Genomic DNA, 19775 nt, shown 5'->3' with positions numbered 1-19775 from the left:
TCAAGTTAATGCAACTGAATAGTGTAGAGGCACTATAGTTTATCTGACCATAAATCTATTGATAAGACATTTAGGCTGCTTCCAATGTTTTGCTTTCACAAATACCACAGCAGTGAATGCTCATGTATGTCAATCTTTCATACACTCAGAAAATCATTCTGTAGGACAGAATGCTGTAAGTAGTTTTGCAGAGTCATAAGTTTATGAACATTGTAATCTTAATAGATACTGCAAATTACCGTTCTAAAGAGTTGTACCAATGTGTTCTCCCTCTAATAGTATAGCAAAGGCTCTTTTATCCATACTATTTCCATCACTGATATTATCTGTCTTATTAATTTTTGCTAATATGATGGTTTTTACTTGTTTTTCCTTCATCATTAGTGAGGCCAAGGATCTATTTACATGCTAATTGGCTATTCGAAGATCCATAAATCGTCTTTTCATGGCCTTTTTATGTACTTTGCCATTTTATTTATTAATATTTATAGGAGAATTTGTCTTTTGCTAGTTGATTTGTAGGTGGTTTTGGTTTGCTGGTGTTACTGCTGGTGTTTTATGTGCTGCAAATATCTATCTTCCTCAATATCCCTCCCCCCATTCTCCTCACAGCTTCTGCTTTTTAATTTGTTTTAAAGTTTTCACTTAATCAAATCTGTCAATATTTTAAGTCTTCTGGGTTTGAGGTCTTTCTTAAGAAGTGGTTCCCCCTTTCTAAGATTACAAACATATCTTTTCTTCTAAACTTTTAATATTTTCTTTTTTTACATATAAAGCTATAATCTATCTGGAATTTATTTTTGCATATGGTGAGAGATAAGGCTCCAACTTAATTTTCTTATAAATAGGGAACCAATTGCTTTAGTATCATTTGCGGGTAAAATTATCTTTTCTCCACTGCTTTAAAATGTCACATTTATCATGTATTAATGTCCTATAAATACTTTAATCTGCTTCTGGACTATTTCATTTTAATTAGCAATTTACCTATAGTCTTCCATCTTCTAGATTACAAAACGTACACGGACTTGAGGAAATCTAGGTTCCAATTCTAATAAGAAGTCCTTATTTTAATCAATCAAGGCCACAGTCAGTGACTTGGCAAAGATGTATTCAGGGCTTATAATATGTTTTCAGTCTATCTCTGTACCAGCTTTGCTGTACCCTCCTCGACGGCAGTCCGGTATCCGGCACATGACAGAACACCAATAATTATTTGTGGAATGTGTTAATGCAAAATTGTGAGTTCAGTTCACTCAGATGAAAGTATATAATTTAAAAGTCATCATTTGATCAGTGTCAACTTTCAGCTTATTAGCAATAAATCTTAGAAGAGGAAATGATAGCTTGCATTCCTGAAGGAACACAACTTCATTAAAGCTACTAAAATAGTATGCCTCCCCCAAAATGATGTTGCAATGCACGTGAGGGGCTGCTCAGGCTTGCTGGCCACTCCCCTCTCCGACTGTCCGAGGTAACTATCACACACCTTTTACTGTCTCCTCCAGTCCCTAAAAGCCCCTCCCCATCAGAAGAAAACCTTTACATCTTCCCTCCATGATGCCAGACTCTGCCTTCCCTCCTATTAGAACAAATGCTCCTGGTTAGGACAAACCTTCCCAGCTTACTTACACAAGGATTTTCTATCACCTCTTTTTCCTGTGCCTTTCCTGTCTTCTAGATCATTTTCACCATTACACAAACAACTGCAAATATCTTCATCTTTAAAAAACAAAACAAAACCTTGTCATTAACCCACGTTGCTCTCCAGCTACCATATTTTCCCTTTCCTCTCTACACAAAACTCCTTGAAAAAGTGCCTGTGCTAGCTGTGTTTTTTCCTCTGTGCCTTTCATCCCTTGAAATTAACTCCACTCAAGTTTTACTCCCTACCACTCCCCTGAATTGTTATGATCAGGTAACTACTAACTTCCACATTCCCAAAAATAGCGGTCAGGTCTTCCTGCTCATCAGTCAGCCCCTATCAGCCACATCCGACTCAGCTGATCACTCTGCCCTTAAAATAATTTCCTATCTTGGCTTCAGGGACACCCAGTTCTCATGGTTTTTCATGCCTCACTGGCTGCTCCTTCTCAGTTCCTCTTAAATTAACCGCATTCCCCAACACACACACACACACACACACACACACACACACACACACACCCCCTCTCTCTGGTTTCTATATGTAGAAGTGGCGCAGGGCTCCATTCTTGAAACTCTTCTCTTTTCTGACCACACTCACTCTGGAGGTAATCTCATCCAGTCCCGCCAGTTTAAATATCCTGGTTGACTCTTAAATTTTGTATCTTCACACACAACCTTAGCTCTGAACTCAAAAACTCATATATTCAACTACATACTCAATACCTTCAATTAGATGTCTAATCAATATATCAGCATGTCCAAAACCAAAATCAAAGTAAAACGAAACAACAGCAATAACAGCAGGAAACCCCTGCTCTTCCCCAGCATCCGCCCATTCAGTTACCACTCTAGCTAAGCAACCATTAGCTCTTGCGTCCATCACTCTAAAAACCTGCTAGTTGGTCTCTACTTCTATTCTGCTACATTCCCTCTCTCCCAGTTCTATTCTCTAAGCTCTCATGATCCTTTTAAATTATAAACCAGACTATATAACTCCTGCTTAAAATTTTCCAGCGACTTCTCATCACTTGGAATAAAACCCACAGTGTCTATACAACTTTGAAGCTGTGATCTGGCCACTGCCCACATATCCCACTTCAGTGCTCACTACCACTTCACTCTTGACTGGCACAGACCAACTATCCCATATGAAAGGGAATGAGATGAGGTGCACACATCAAGCTGACTTGTACGTCAGGGTATCTGCACAGCACTATTTCATTTAGGTCTCTGCTCTAAGGTTACCTTCTTGCTATTTTTCACCCTCATTTATTTTTCTTCATGGTACTTAAAACTACCCTACATTCTATTACATATTTCTTATTACCAAACACCTTAACTAAAATATAAGCTCTATGAGATGACGGGGCTTTTCTTTTTTCTTTTTTTTTTTTTTTTAAAGATTTTATTTATTATTTGACAGAGAGAGAGACAGCCAGCGAGAGAGGGAACACAAGCAGGGGGAGTGGGAGAGGAAGAAGCAGGCTCATAGCAGAAGAGCCTGATGTGGGGCTCGATCCCAGAACTCCGGGATCACGCCCTGAGCTGAAGGCAGACGCTTAATGACTGAGCCACCCAGGCGCCCCAATGGGGCTTTTCTTAAATTCATTTTTTTATCCTCAGAACCTAGAACAGTACCTGAACAGAGTAGTTGTGTAATAAATATTTGGTGAAGAAATGAGTAAACAAATGAACATGAACATAGTTTGATTATGAATATGGTTTAATGACCTTAATACATAACCCCAAAGGGCAAACCTATTTTTTGGCATTACTCACTTTCCGTTGTTTTACAGAGTCCAATTTTATGAGCCAATATGAAGCCACTTTTGTTTTATGATACTTCCAGTTATCAATGATCTGTTTTGGGGGAGAAACATTAAGAAATTTAATCTAAAATTTTCCTCAAAAGTAACAAAGAGTAAATGAATGGGTTGAAACCAATTTTATTAATTAATTTGTGAAACAGAAACACTGTAATATTACTTGCAAAGAATGTCTACTTTCATAAAGACGTGTGCAAAAATTTCTAAGTTAAAGTAAAGAAACCATCAGAATCCAAAGTTTTCTCTTCTTGCTATAAAAAGCACACAGTCTCTAATAAATTCAAGTCAAATGTCTTCAGGTACATAGGATTTGGGAAGAAGCCCAAAACACAGACTTTCCATTTTAATTCCAAGGCTATATTTACCACATCACCCTACATAGTAACAGAATATTGAACAATACATTAGAAGACATAATTAGGATTCTATTATCCCTTTGTTTTGTTTTTATTGGGTTTTTATTGGTACAAATCTGCAAAATTTCTGAATATATATTCTAGTAATATATACTGTAGCAAACAAATTAAAATACCTGCTGCATATAGTAAACATATAGTAAACAACCTAATGTCTTATATAATTATCCATTATATTTAATTAATTATATAAGCCAATATATATTCTTTATAAAACAATCACATCAGCCACAAATATTAGTTCTACTCTCTGATTATCTAATTTTTCTTCTACCTGATTCAAAAGATTGGTATATAACTAATATCTCTAAGAAATAAACGTAAACTGATACAAAATTTTTGTCTTTACCTAGAAAAGAACTTGACTGAATAAGATAATATGTAAATAAAAACACATCTACATAATGCTTTACAACTAATGTTCATTTTTCTCTTTTCCTTGATGTAACAAATATCAGCTCATTTTTAAGTAAGATACCATTTTCACTTTTTAAAATACACGTATAACAAAATAATGTGTAATATTTGGAGATTTTGGTTATAACTATGTTCTGATTATAAAATAGAAATTGCCATTATTAATTTTTTAAATTAAGAAAGTTAAATTTTTATTATGATTTGTTGGGTTTTTTTGTTTTGTTTTGTTTTGTTTTGTTTTGTCCCCAGACAGTTTCTTCAGACAGGTCCAAAGGCTAAAATGCGAAAAAAGCCAAGCGCATCATTCTGGTTCTTATCCTACAAATGGCCACTAGATGGTGCCTTCTCCTCTGGAACAACAACAGCAAGAACAAAAACAAACCAAACCAAAACAAAAAAACAAAAAACACACACCACAACCAAAAACCAAAAACCAAAACCCCAAACAAAACTAAACAAAACAGGGAAACCAGAAAACAATCTTCTGTTACTGAGGGATTACCTAGGAATGTCAATTTGAAACAGACGTTTAAATGAAATCAATCTTTGAAGGAATGATCTTTCACCAGAAATATCTGAATAACTTGGACCTTCTTTCTAGCATAGGAGTAAGTCACTGACTTTAATGTGAATTTTTAGGACTGTGTCATTTTAGAATGTTCCACTGGGTGGTGCAAATGTGTTTATAACAAGAAAAACACACCCAACATAAGCCATTTCACAATTTGACAAAAACCATTCAAGGTGTCACATTCAAATATCCTTGACATTTTATACCCAGGGCCCTATTTTTTCATTACAACTCATTACATGTTAGATCCTTCTAAACCTTTACAGAAGGAGGCTTAACTTTGGTATTTCTTTCATCATTAAGAACAGTAATTATTTAACAGTAATTATTCTCACTTGAAGCAATTGCATCATTAAAATAGGACTAGACACTAAAAGATATTTTGCATTACTGATTACGTGATCTCACTGCTCATGAATCATAATAATTAAAATAACCCCTGTATTTTCTAAAGCTTGTGGAGGTTGAAAAGAACATCAATTAAGTTTACCATGTCATTGAGAATAATGCCATCAGGAAATAAATTTTAATAGTTTAAGAAGAATAAACTTGCGAGCTCCTTGAAATTTCGTATACATTAAATACTCACATCTTCTACCAGAAGTAATGATTCTGCATCTGATTTTCCTGGAAACCGGATCTTCATGTCCTTGAGGACAAATAAGGTCTGACTTGTTAGATCATCTTCTTGTTCCTTTGTTCTCAGTTGCCGCAAAGACTCACTCTTAAATTTGAAAGAATACAGATATTTGGAGGGGGTCTTATTTCATTGTGCCACTATAATCTGAAAGATATTTCTAGGTAAAAATGATGCACTTTTAATTACAAAAAAATAACAATGAAAAAGAAAATAATTTCTTTTACATTTAGTCTTAGGATTAAATGGAAGTGATTTCCTAAGAGTGTCTTTCACACTCCCACAGTTACAGTTTATTTAGCTCAAAATACTAAAATAAAAATATAAGTGGTTAAAAAAGACTTACATATACCTTAGACTATTTTTGGTTAGAAAAAAATAATTATTTATTGATTGTTACTAAGTGAAATTCATTCATTTATATTTTCTAAACTCTTCTCTTTGGGAACATGATCCACATTAAATAAACAAGTAAATCCCTGGCCTATGTGTAGGTACATGGAGATATCTATTTGAGCATCTACAAGTAAGCCTGGTTGTAAAATAAATTTGCTGACTTCTTCAACACGAATCTCTGGGATTCATGCTAAGGAGAGAATGCTACATGTTAATTTAGATATAAAGAAAACATTATTAACAATGTTTATACTTCAGTGCTCTAAGAATCATTTATCAATGGTTTGTTTTTTTAACCTATTAATCAATAGTCCCATTAAGGAAAATTAACCATCCAACAAAGTCCCCCAAATTTACAGCTGTACTGCACAATACACTGCAAAATGAAACATTTACTCAGATGAAATTCAGCAAAATTATCCTACACCATCAGCAAATGGAAAATAAAATGTTATTCTCAGGGTCCATCCTCAAGTTCTATGATATAGTGGTCTGCTTTTTAAGTTATAGGTTAAGATAGATGAATAATCCAAATTCCAGAAGACCATGAGCTGAATTATAGAAAGGATCTGGGGTTCAGTCTGTCCTCTTCCCAGCAGATCCCTTTGCCACCTAAATCCTGAGTATAGTTCTTCTTGGAATTTCAGAGGAGCAAAAGAGATGACTTACCAACTGAGAGTTAGGAGAGCTGGCATCATTAGCGTGAGGCAGATGCCTCATGTAGGAGGAGGCACGGTTTAAAGAATGGGACCGAGACCCTGAAGTTGGCCGGGATGCTGGTATCATTTGTTGAGCAGAAAAGGGGCGGTTGTCCGCGCTGGAAGGTGATTGAGAAGAGATGGACCGGGGGCAACTGACTGAACGCCTAATGGAGCCTATGATAATGGAGAAGAAGGATAAGACAGTAGCAGAGTTAGTAGAAGCTTCCCACTGCATCGGGTTTATTTAAACTAACAATTAGACCACATGGTAGCAAAACAGCAATAAATGTAAAAGCATAGACATCATCATGAGAATATGAGTTTGAAATTAATTCTTCAATTTAAACAGTAAACTTGCTGCAGCACCCCTATCATGTATTAAGAATGGCTACCATGAGAACACTTTTTTTAAATAGTTCCATTCTTGAAACATGACATAAAAGAACCAGAATCATAGGACGGGATGGACAGGAGTCTAGAGAGTGGCCAGAATGAACGGATGTTATTGGATTTAGGGCACCTAAGAAAAAAAAAATAGCAAGCAGAAGAAAAACATAAAGAGTATCCTGATGGAGTTTAAATATGTAATTGGTTATTACAAGAGTAGTAATAGACAGGTAGTCTTCTTATTCACAGGAGAGAAGAATTAAGAAAAAGCTAGATTTAAATTCCCATAGTAGAAGATTTAAAGTCAAGAAAAAAATGTTATCAGAACAAACCAGGGAAAATCTCAGAATATCTTCCTCAATGAATATTGAGACCATTTAAAAAAGAGAACCAACTGTTCCAGGTAAATCTTGATTCCTGACACAGGGAAATAGAATATCACTCAATATTATCAACAGTTACATCCTTCTAGTTCACATTTTATATATACCCTCTGTTCTATATTCTCTCTCTGCTTGGGAAATACTTCAATCTTCATTTATTTAATAATTTAATAAAACTCACATGAAGCCAGGTTGAATACCCAAATATTTCTCTTCATTCGCTGTTGAAAAAAATTTAAACCTTTATAAAGGCAATGGACATAAACCTTATATTTAGGGATGTATCTCTATAGGACATTTTGAGTCAATGAGAAGCCTAATACCATTTGGTTCTGGTGAGTATAAAAAATATACTCATTAAAGCTATAAAAGATGTTTTTTTAAAAAAAAAAATTTCCATTTGTTTCAATTATTAACTTTCTTCTGAACCTAAAATTTGCATCCAATTTTTTTTAAAGGTCTATGCTTCTAAAAAAGGGCTGTGTGAGGTCAATCTTCTACTAGGAAAATACACAAAAGCACGTGCTACTACCTACACCTTGGTTCTACTCTCTTTGAGGGCTTCAGGTGATTATTTGGACATGTATAACCTGATCACAGGAGCAGAAGGAAAATATCCTTTCTCTTGAATCACCACAGATTCCCATTTTTCCCTTGCATACACTGGAAATTCAGACAGAATAATTAAATCACTAGATATGCCAATAATATTTAGGTAGATTAACAAAAAAAAGGTTGTAACTTGCATACACAAGTTATGTGAGAAAAATATTTCATATAGTTTTGTATATGAACACCTTATATCAACCCAAAATATATCTTTGAAACTACAGCAAGTGTAAATTTCCTGAGTTAGTTCTCTATGCCAGAAAATGTTACACATAATCTGGATTTTGTCCTCCATCACTAGCAACACTTTGGAGAGAAAACTCCAGGAGGGTATGTGGCTATGGTATTCCTTAGTGTAATATTAAAGAGAGAATATAAAACAAATTGAAACCTTTGTGGTAATTCCTAATGATTATAAAAATAAAATATAACTATAAGGAAAAAGATATATAACTGAATTAAGCTAGCCATAAAATGTGAATTCACACTTAAAATCATTTTAATACACTATTTTTCTGATTTCAATTTATTTTTGGTCTGAGGACAAAGAACAATCTCAGAGCTATAGAAATCTCAGCAACATTTTCACAACCCTGCCCTGGTCCTCTGTCGGCTCGCGCTCTTAGGGGTGCACATCTTAAATGAGCGCTTAAACAACTGATGAGATCTGGACAGGACAATGTCAGCTTCCCAAAGAGAAACAGAGCCATCCTTTCAGAGACACACTGAAAGTACTTAAGGCATCTTTAAGAAAAAAAAGGAAGTAATTGATAAAATAGCTTGCAAACTCTAGAACAGGTGCTCAATAAAGATTTTAAATGAGTAATTAAATGAAAGGGAACATAATACATTATTTCCCCTCCAAACACATAAACTCTCAAAGACAGGAACATTAGCATGTATCTTCATAAAATAATCCAGTAAAAGAAAGTAAAGGAAGAGGAAAAGAAAGACCATCAAAAATCTTCATGATAATTTGGTAAGAGAAAGATAATTTAAAAACTTCATCTGTTTGTGCTGTATTCCTCACGGCATTTTGCCCTAGGTATGAAAGGCCAGGTTTAAAACACACTCATTACCAGGAACTAACATTAAACAAACCATTGCTGGAGATCAATGAAGGCTCACAGCTGTGTTTACTGCATGACTGAACTGGTCCCTTTCGTGGAGCCCTGGGACGATGGGAGTTAAGAAAAGCCCTGCCTTGGAGGCGCATGGGGAAGGGAGATCCAAATAAGCCTGAGAAAACAGCAATACCACACTGGACATTCGGGGATGAAAGAAGAATCGTGGACACATCTGAAATCAAAGAAGGAATGACAGAATGGAGGAGAGAGAAAATGTAAAAAGAAATAAAGGAAGAAAGAGAAAAGAAGAAGGCGGATAGAAAACCAACAGAGCAGCTGGTTGGTTGCTGTCCAGAATACTTGCTGTATCCCAAAAGCCCTCACTGAAGAGCTTAGCCCTGGTGAACACAGGAGGGAACAAAACTTCAACGATTTCACAATTGCATGGCTCACAGAGATGTCAAGTCAAATGCCTCAAGAGATACACATATTTTTAAAAAAGAGGTGAGCATATAAAAGAAAGTTGGTGACTGAAAGGGAGGGAAAGCGGGGAGGGGGGTATGGAATGAGGGAACATAACTCTCTTAAAAGAGAGTGAAGCCAGCAGATCAGCAGCTATGAGGCCCATTTCATAAAATCCAAGCAATAATCCAGGACTTAACAAAAACTATGAAATAGGGAAGAAAGGACTCTCAGAGATCCTTCATTCAACCTGTTTGCTTTCCATCTGCAGCCCCTGGAAGGGACTGTGTGGTGTGCCCAGGTCAGGTTAGGGAAGGAAGTAGGATGGAGTCCAGGTCCCCTCACACACAACAAGGGTTCATTTGGCCCAAGGTCTTTTATTGAGTTAAGTACTTTCCGTTCCATAATTCTTCACATAACGAAATTAGAAGAAATTAACTTACTGGATTGTTGAATTAATTTGTAGTTGTTGGACTGTTTAAGGTTATACATAACTTGCTTTTCTCTGTTCTTATTTTGGTACTCTTCTTTCTCATTGTCCTCAGATTCCGAAGCGCTGCTGCTGCTGTCATAACTGCTGTCACTGCTGTAGTATTTCTGTCTTTTCATTACCTCAGAGCTCTCAGGCATGGAGGACAGAGGCTAAATGAGAGGGAAATGTGTTCTTCTGTGAGAACTCAAAACACTGCTAATAAATTACTAGCATGACTAGTTACTATTTTTAATTTCCTGCTTATGCTTGCTGCTTTTCACCAAAGCCTGAAACCCTCTCAAAGCATGACTGCTACCGTGCCGCTGTTAGCCTAACACGCTATTCACTGATGATTCTGTTTTGGCAAAATGTTCCTTCTTAAATGACATATAGTTCAGTCGTGATGAGGAAAATGCTATTTCTGTGTGATCTGAAGAAATGACCAGAGAGTATCCACAGAGAATAACAAAATAAAATATTTGAGATGAAAATGAAAATATAAAAATCAGAAACATATCAGCTTTTCTTCATTCCGTACAGAGAGATTATTCATTACTCATCAAAACTCAGAGATGTACTTTTGTTGTATCATTGATGTTCAGAGTCACTCAGCAAATATGTGTGTGTGTGTGAGTGTGTGTGTGTGTGTGTGTGTGTTGCTTGTAAGAGAAAAGAGAAGGGCAGAGGGGAAGAAAGGCAGAAAGAGTAAGAAAGCAGCAGCCGATTAAACCACTGCAAGTAAAGGGGTGCCTGGGTGGCTCAGTCGGTTAAGCGTCTGCCTTCCACTCAGGTCATGATCCCAGGGTCCTGGGATCAAGCCCTGTGTCAGCTTCCTACTCAGGGGGAGCCTGCTTCTCCCTCTGCCCCTCCCCCTGCATGTTTTTCTCTCAAATAAATAAATAAATAAATAAATAAATAAACAAAAAACCCACTGTAAATAAAATAAGATAAATTACTGTAAGTATAGTAAAGCCACATCATGAAAACAGAGCCTATGAGCCTATCCACTCAGATAATGTGCAACACAAAGCAAGGTATTCTTCACGTGTCTAATTTGCTGTGGATATTTTTACAAATATAAATTTTTAGTTCATTTCCAAATTGGTTCTAAACAGCTCGTGCCTCTTCTCATAGGATTTCTAAATCTGACATATAGGTCTGGCCATAATGAAGCAACATTGCTTTTCATTGCCCATGCTACATAAAAAAAGTGGTATCATGTAAAAATCAGTATGGCAGGAATTTTTGGAGGATAGGTAAATCTGTAATGATTCAAAATGCCCTGCTGTTATGTTCCAATATTTCCATTAGCATTACTTGACTCTAAACCTCCCAATCAATGTGTTTCCAAGGATGCCAGCAGAGGGGATAAAAGATAAGGGAAGTAGGACAGCTTCACTTCAGAAAGAACACACACAACCAAGAACAAGACATTTTATGACTTAGTCATTTTAAGAGACTATTTATTATAAAAACCATATGCCTCTTACTCCTGCTGGGAAAGGTTCCCCTGGCTACATACTAGATGCTTGTTCTCTGTTAAACAAAAATGCTTTGATGCTAGCATACACCATCATGAAACCCTTGGCTACCATGGGACTTCACTGAAATAAGGTGTATCTTCTCGTATATCGGTGTAGGATGAAAGATAGAGAGAGAAATAGCATTTCATGAAGTGCATGGAAGACATAGTGAGCCAAAGCATGATCCTCTTAAAGTTACCGCCTTTGCAAAGGGTGAAAAATAACCAAAGCAGGAAACATAATTTAATGCACTAAGGTACCAACTTGTATTTGAACGTATGTTTTCCTTTTGATAGTCTAATATTTACTGAGCACTAACAATGTTCAAAGAGATATGCATAAAAACACTGACTAGTACACAATCATGGAACGTTTTGATAGTCTTGGGGAATATGAATTCTAAAGGAAGGATGTTTCTTCAGAAGTCTCGCAGACCCAAAGAAACAGTGGCACAACCAGGCTTGCTGGTAGTGTCCTCTTTCATGTAGGCAAACAGCTTTCAGGTTTCTTAAAGAACTCGACTGCATAATGAGTTATTTGATCCTAAAAAGAATCACTAGGGAAAATAGATAGCTGAACCTTTGTGTCATATATGCATTTGGGACTTTTTGACCAACACACTGTTCAAGCAATAATTAATAAGAAGTGACAGCAGTGTGAACTTCAAACAGTACCTTAACTACAAAATGGAATTTGCAAATTCGCATTGAGTTAGGATACAAACCATACTACTTATTTTTATGTCCAATTTTATTATGAACTGGGCCATACATAAAAAATATATAAATAGTATAAAGATTAGTAAAACAAATATTTATGTCCCTATCACTCAGCTGAAAAAAAAAGAACAATGCTCATAGCTAATACTTTGTGGTATAGCTAATTAATATTTCTTAGTTTCTCAAATAAGTGAAAAATTACTATTTCTCCTCGTACAAGTTTCATTTAACCTTCACTATCTTCAATTTCTTCTACCATAAACGCACTGGAAATTAATGCTTACCATGTGATATCATCCCTCTAAAATAAAAGGTTGCTTTGAAGTTTGGCTCACCCCAGACCCTCAGTGTACATAAAGTTAAAAGTTACAAAATGCTGGGGCGCCTGAGTGGCTCAGTTGTCAAGCATCTACCTTCGGCTCAGGGAGTGATCCCAGAGTCCTGGGATCGAGCCCCACATCAGGCCCCTCTGCTGGGAGTCTGCTTCTTCCTCTCCCACCCCCCCTGCCTGTGTTCCCTCTCTTGCTGGCTGTCTCTCTCTCTGTCAAATAAATAAATAAAATCTTAAAAAAAAAAAAGGTTATAAAATGCTTTTACTTCAGACTGATTATGCAGCTTTCAACCACTTTGAAATACTACCAGCATTAATACCTACAGAAACTAGCCAATTCATTTCATTTCAACAAACAGCTAGTTTCTACTACTTGCCTAGAATAAGAGGGGTTGAAAAAAATATACAATGTGAATTCTGCCTTCCAGGAGCTTATATTTTATTTGGATGATAAGCCTTGTTTAGTGAAGCAAAGTATGATAGATGGCTGTCTCAGGGCCCTTGAATTTGCCATTCTTCCATAAATATTGTGCCCCTAAGTTGTCTCACAACTGGTTTGCTGAATTGCAATAATTAATACACAAAGCTTTTTCAGATTTTTTTCACTTTTACAGATACTCTTTCACTTTTACAGATACTCTAAAATATATTAGAAGCATTATCAACAGCATTGTCCATAATTCTTCAGTATAAAGCACATATTTCAGAAGAAGGGTGCCTGACATCCAAGGTCTCTGATCTCCACCAGATACATATCTTTCACCAGGTTCATCTTGTACTATTTTACTCCCCAGGAATCTTCCATTTGAGTGATACCAAATTCTTTCTTTTTTCTCCAATACTCTATGCAAAGTCACACCTCCATGTCCTTGCCTTAATATTCCCTCTACCCTGAATATCCTTCCCCTGCTCCTAAATGTTCAGAGCACTACTCGTTTTTTAAGACCCAATTCCAATGTCACTTCCTTTATGAAACCATCCACAGGTTACCAATCCCTTTCTTCTCTATGCTGTTGTAGCACTTTCCACGCCCTTTATTACAGCACTTGCCACAATACACCCTGGACCTTGGTTCACCCATCTGTGTTCCACTAGCTAATGAGGTCCTTGTGGACACATTTAACTAATGGCTTTGGATAACCTTCTAAGTGCCAAACAATGTGCAAGGTGCTAGAGATGACAACATGCTTCCTACCCTCAAAGTACTTACAAGTTCATTCTAAAGCAAACATGCACACAATTGTCACGACTGTTTTTAAAGTGTTATTTGCAGCAGCAGAAGAAGGAAGATCTCAGTCTAACTAGGGGAGGGAGGGAAGATTTCACAAAGGCAGCAATGGTTCAGCTGGATTAGGAGGGGATCTGTAATCAATCAATGAATGGATATTTTTTTTTTAAATAGGAAGGCATTCCAGAGGCATGGAAAAAAGCATGACAGAGCATGATGATGTGTGTAAGGAAATAGCGATAGCTCTGTATTGCTGAAATGTAAACTAAAACAACAACAATAACGATAACAACTGAATAAAAAAGTCTCCAAGATTTTACAAATTCAACACTTTCCTACTCTACTAGCAAGGACTTCAACATATACAAAAGGAGCGGGTAGATCATCACTAAAGAGGATGAAGGTAAAGCAAACACCAGTCCATTTTTGCTTGGATGACGGCTTTCTGTTTATTCCTAGAAACCATGCCTATTTTAACTAACACAATTTCAGTGTTACTGGGTCAACAATAAGTGGGGCTCCATGAGGATTTCCAGAGTCATGATTTGCCTTACCTATAATGCTACACATCTCTGATAATTTTAAGTCTAGAGATATGAGAAAAATGTAATACTGAGTACAGAATAAGGGTACTAGTTTTAAGTCCCTCTCGGCCCTAACTGATAGAGTTTTCACTAGCATTAGGGAAAGAATTAAAAAATGAGGGAAACTTGGAGCACCTGGGTGGGCTCAGTCAGTTAAGCATCTGCCTTTGGCTCAAGTCGTGATCCCAGGGTCCTGGGACTGAGCCCCACATCAGGCTCTCTGCCTCTCTGCTCAGCAAGGAGCCTGCTTCTCCCTCTCCCTCTGCCTGCCACTCTACCTACTTGTGCTCTCTCTCTCTGTCAAAGAGATAAATAAAATCTTTTAAAAATATAAAAAATGAGGGAAACTAACAAAACAAAACTTCTACTGAATATAGCTCGCTAACTCTATGCACCAGACACACAGTCCATACAGTTCTTTGAAAGTGGCATCATTCTTACAGTAAGGACTATAAAGGTAAAATCAACTGTACTTAGTAGCAGCTACTTTGATAATAAAGAATGTAGAGGTACTGCACCTTTGGTCCTCGAGGCTTGGCAGTTTTGCCCATCAATTTTTCATCGTCAATTTCACATTGTTCCAAAAGGTCCAAAATATCTTCTTCCTTAAAAAAATATTAAAATTGTGATCACTAATGGACTCTAGAATTTTTCCAAGGTCATTAATCTCCATAAAATAGTGTGCAACAGGGGCGCCTGGGTGGCACAGCGGTTAAGCGTCTGCCTTCGGCTCAGGGCGTGATCCCGGCGTTATGGGATCGAGCCCCACATCAGGCTCCTCCGCTGTGAGCCTGCTTCTTCCTCTCCCACTCCCCCTGCTTGTGTTCCCTCTCTCGCTGGCTGTCTCTCTGTCACATAAAAAATAAAATCTTTAAAAAAAAAAAAAATAGTGTGCAACAAGGAGTCCTAGCACTATTTGATGAAGATTGCTCAGATCAAACGAGAGATAAAGAGTCATGGAAAAATCTCTTGAAGAAACCTTCACTAAAATCTGGCATATAAATAATACATAGCTGAAATTTATTATGCATTAATATCATAAGCAAATGTATCCTTATGTTCTAGTACACTATTAAAATCTTAGAGTACAATACTTCAATAAATTAGCCTATTGAACATTTTAAAATTTCCAAAAGTTCACTCTAGTTTTCCAGAGCACAATTTCATCAATCATTTCTATATTAATTAGTGCAAAATAATATTACAACTTCAGAAGCAAATTGACAATTGGCCTAATAGCTCCCTTTAGAACAATCTAATGTTAGTATTTGGTAAATGGGCATAATATAAGGTAACTCTTCCAAAATTTTAACTATTGTGCAAGAGTATTTTTAGAACTTTATGAAAGATTTTCATTCTATGGGAGTAATACTTGCTCTTCTAGAGTCATTGTGAAGTCAAGGGGAAAAGTTATAAAAACATATACTGAAACAGATTCTGAGCAAACCAGAGCAATAGGAGTATAATAGTTACACTGAAAGAGGTATAATCAATGGCTTCTTTGAGCTATTTATTCAACCTATAAAAATATTACATCTCCATTTACATATTTATGATATATTTCAGTGTCTCTTATAAAAAGGTTTTTGAAGAAACTAGAAATCCCACTGTGCAATGGAAATTTGTAAAATAAGTTACTCTTCATCCCAATCCAATAAAGCTTAGCTATTAAAATACCAAAATAGTTTTGCTATAATATTTTGATTAAACAATAACCCTACAATGAATTCCTGTGACAGCAGCACAAGACAGTTAAAAAGAAACTCAAAGAGTTCTGTTTCTGCTTAGGAGAAAGATCATAATAGGTAATACTTTCATTATAGCAGCTAGAAAAAGACAGATAAACTAAACAATCATATTTTTTAAGACATCAGAAAGCTGTGGATAAAAAGTAGTGTAAAATAAACTAAATACCAGAGTGCGGAAAGTTCCAAGTAAGCAGAGATGAGTAGCCGTTTTCTACTTTGGGATCATTTGTCAAGTCTGAACACAGGTGGGCAGAGACCACATCCGTAACAGGCTGGGATAAAGAGAATCTCATAGAGTTTTCAATGGTCATGTGGGCTAGTGTAACATCTAGAACCGTCCAACAGAGCTTGTGCTCTTCACCTGCTGGGTCTGTCTGACAGCAATTTTAGTGAGTATGTAGTGGAGTAGGAAGATAGAGGCATGTGAAAGCCAGTAGTACTCCTCTGCAGTCTTACAGTTTTTAGATACCAATAGAAAATGAGGTCCATAACAAAGACTGAATAAATTTCATCCTTGAGACCCTTGAAACAAGTTGGGAAACTAAAACTACTACAAGCCAGACTGGACCAAGTTCAACTTTTCTTTTTTTTTTTTTAATAGAAATAAATTTGACATATAACGTGTGTAAAGATACATTTATAAATTTAATATGACTGTCATTGTAGTAATAGTGAGCTTCTCCATCACATCACATGACTATCATTTCTTTTCTGTGGCTGGAATAATAAATATCTGTTCTCTTAGCAAGTTTGATGATTAGAATACAATATTGTCTATAGTCACGATACTGTGCATTAGATCTCTAGGACTTATTTTCTACTAGTTGCAAGATTGTATCCTTAAACAATCTCTCTCTTATTCCCCCACGCTTGAACTCTGGTAACCACCATTTCACTGTTTTTATGAGTTTGGCTTTTTTGAATTCCACATATAAGTGAAATCCTATAGTTTGTCTTTTTCTGTCTGACTTATCTCAATTTGCATAATGTTCTCAAGGTCCATCAACGTTGTCACAATGACAGGACTTCCTTCTTCCTCATGGCTGAAAATATTCCATTGTACATATATGCCACATCATCTTTACCCATTCACCCACTGACAGTCACTTACATTGTTTCCAAATCCTGGCTACTGTGGATAATGCTGCAATAAACATGGGAGTGAATGTATCACTTTGATATTCTGTTTTCATTTCCTTTGGGCATAACCCAGAAGTGGAATTGCTGGATCATATGTTAGATCTATTTTTAACTTTTTGAGGAACCTCCAGATTGCTTTCCATAGTGGCTGAACCAATTTATAGTCCCACCAACAGTAAACAAGGGTTCCCTTTTCTCCACATCCTCACCAACACTTGCTATTTCTTGTCTTCTTAATGATAGCCATTCTAACAGGTGTGAGATGGTACTTCATTGTGGTTTTGATTTGTATTTCGCTGACGATTAGTGATGCTGAGCATTTTCTCATGTACCTGTTGGACATTTGGATGTCTTCTTCGGGAAAAAAAAAAAAATGTCCATTTAGCTCCTCTGCCCATTTTTTTGGTGGTTGTTGTTGGTATACAGTTGCATGAGTTCTTTAAATATTTTGGATATTAACCCCTTATCATATATATTTTCTCCTATTCTGCAGGTTGCCTTTTCATGTTGTTGATTATTTCTTTTGTTGTGCAGAAGCTTTTAAGTTTGATGTTGTTCCACTTGTTGATTTTTGCTTTTGTTCAACTTTTCTTTGGCTCAAAGTGATTAGTCCCTTACCTTAGCACCCTGAAAGAAGAAAGATATACCTTTTTTTGGAAAAAATAATATCAGTTCAATTTTTATGATTCTTTTATAGACACTGTCAAACAAATAAAAATAGTAGGATATCCAAAATAACAGGAAAATTTGACCCATGATAAAAAGGAAAAAAACATTTTAAAGATCATTTTTAAATGATCCAGATGTTAAAATTAACAAACAAGGATTTTAAAATGACTACTATATACATGTTAAAGAAAATTGGTGAAAAATGAACAAAATGAGGGGAAGATGCAGAATTTCAACAGAGAAATGAGGCTTAAAAAACCAAATGGACATTCTTGAGTTGAAAAATATAATCAAAAATTAAGAAGTGATTGGATATGCTCATGGCAGACTGGGCACAGCAAAGATATGTCAGTGGAAATTATCCAAACTGAAGCACACAGAAAGACAAAGAAAGGAAAAACAAAACAGAGTATCAAAGATACATGGGATGTTGTCCAATGACCTAATATATATGTACTTAGAGTCCCATAGAAAGACAAAAACAAAAAAATGCAGGAGCAATATCTGTAGAAATAATGGAGGCAAATTTTCCAAAACCAATGAAATACATTAACCCAGAGCTTCAAAAAATTGAGAAAATTATAAGCAGTATTAATACAAAGAAAGCCACACATAAACACATCAAAGTCAAAATGCTGGGGGAAAAAAGCAGCCAGGGAAAAAGACATAATACACTCAGAAAGAAGACAAAAATAATAATGGTTGAATTCTGAATAGAAACAACAGGAACCAGAAGACAAATAAGTGACATCTATAAAAACCTGCCAAGATAGAATTCTATGCCCAGTTAAGCTCCACGTAAAAAAGAAGACAAAATGAAAGACAACTTCTGACCAAAAAACAAGAGAGACAGAGAGAAAGTTAATCAACACCACACTTATGCTACAAGGAATATGAAGCATAAAGAAAGTTTCCTCAAACTGAAGAAGGATAACCCTTGTTAGAAGCATGAATCTGCGTAACAGGATGAAGGACACAAGAACGGGTATATATGTGAGCAAACAGGAAGGTCAGTTAGAAAACTATTGAAGACCACTGATTGCTTAGACAATACTAACAATGTATTCTGAGGTTTGCAACAAAAGTCAAAGTAAAATATATGTTAACAGCACAAAGTCAGAGGGAGACACTAAATGAAACTCAACTGTTATGGTTCTTATTCAAGGTTGGTTATTATAATTTAAGGATGTATATTGTAATTTCTTTTTAAAAAGATTATGCTACAATATAACTAAAAGCCAAAAAGAGATGATAAAATAGTATAACAAAAAAATAATTGACTTTTCCATAAGAATAAAGGGAGCAACAAAAAAATAATGAACAGATAGACTAGAGAACAAAGAGCAAGAGGGTAGACATAAACCCACCTCTACCAGTAAATGTGTGAAATGATTGAGACAGATACTGTCAGACTGAATTTTAAAGCAAATATGACCCAACTACATGGTAAATACCAGACATATTTTAAATATAAGAACAGAGATAAGTTGATAAATAGATGGAAAGATACGTCATTTAAACAGTAACCATAAGAAAGAAACTAGTTGGCTACATTAGTCACACGAAGTAAACTTTATGACGTGGGATATTATCGAAGGGAAAGGTAAACTTTTCCTTAGAAAAGTTTAGAAAGACATCTTCATAACTTCAAAGTGTATGAAACAAAAATTGACAGAATTAAATCTACAATCATAGTTGGAAGTTTTAACAATCTCTCTCAGTAATTGCTAGAACTAGTAGGCCAAAAAAATTAAAAAGGATATAGAATAATTGAACAACAGTAATCGCCAAATTTACTTATGACATGCATAAAACTCTATAAGCAACACCTGTAGCAGCACA

General features: G+C 35.9%; 1 protein-coding gene across 5 annotated transcripts in view; it reads right to left on the bottom strand.

The window, feature by feature from the left end:
• The window catches only part of TTLL7 (tubulin tyrosine ligase like 7), a 193689-nt gene that overhangs the window by 38596 nt on the left and 135318 nt on the right, over positions 1-19775 (bottom strand). For all 5 annotated transcript variants that reach the window (XM_048220266.2, XM_026497719.4, XM_057310532.1 and 2 more), the window contains exons 14-18: positions 14895-14981; positions 9963-10161; positions 6580-6785; positions 5467-5601; positions 3427-3507 (exon numbers count right to left, since the gene is read on the bottom strand). In XM_048220266.2, coding sequence (XP_048076223.1) covers positions 3427-3507; positions 5467-5601; positions 6580-6785; positions 9963-10161; positions 14895-14981 — 708 coding nt within the window. The remainder of the gene's footprint in view (positions 1-3426; positions 3508-5466; positions 5602-6579; positions 6786-9962; positions 10162-14894; positions 14982-19775) is intronic.

This window comes from Ursus arctos, unplaced genomic scaffold, assembly GCF_023065955.2.
Source record: "Ursus arctos isolate Adak ecotype North America unplaced genomic scaffold, UrsArc2.0 scaffold_12, whole genome shotgun sequence".
Classification (NCBI taxonomy): domain Eukaryota; kingdom Metazoa; phylum Chordata; class Mammalia; order Carnivora; family Ursidae; genus Ursus; species Ursus arctos.
The sequence above is the reverse complement of the archived record's forward strand: the minus strand, read 5'-3'. Positions and strand labels throughout refer to the sequence as shown.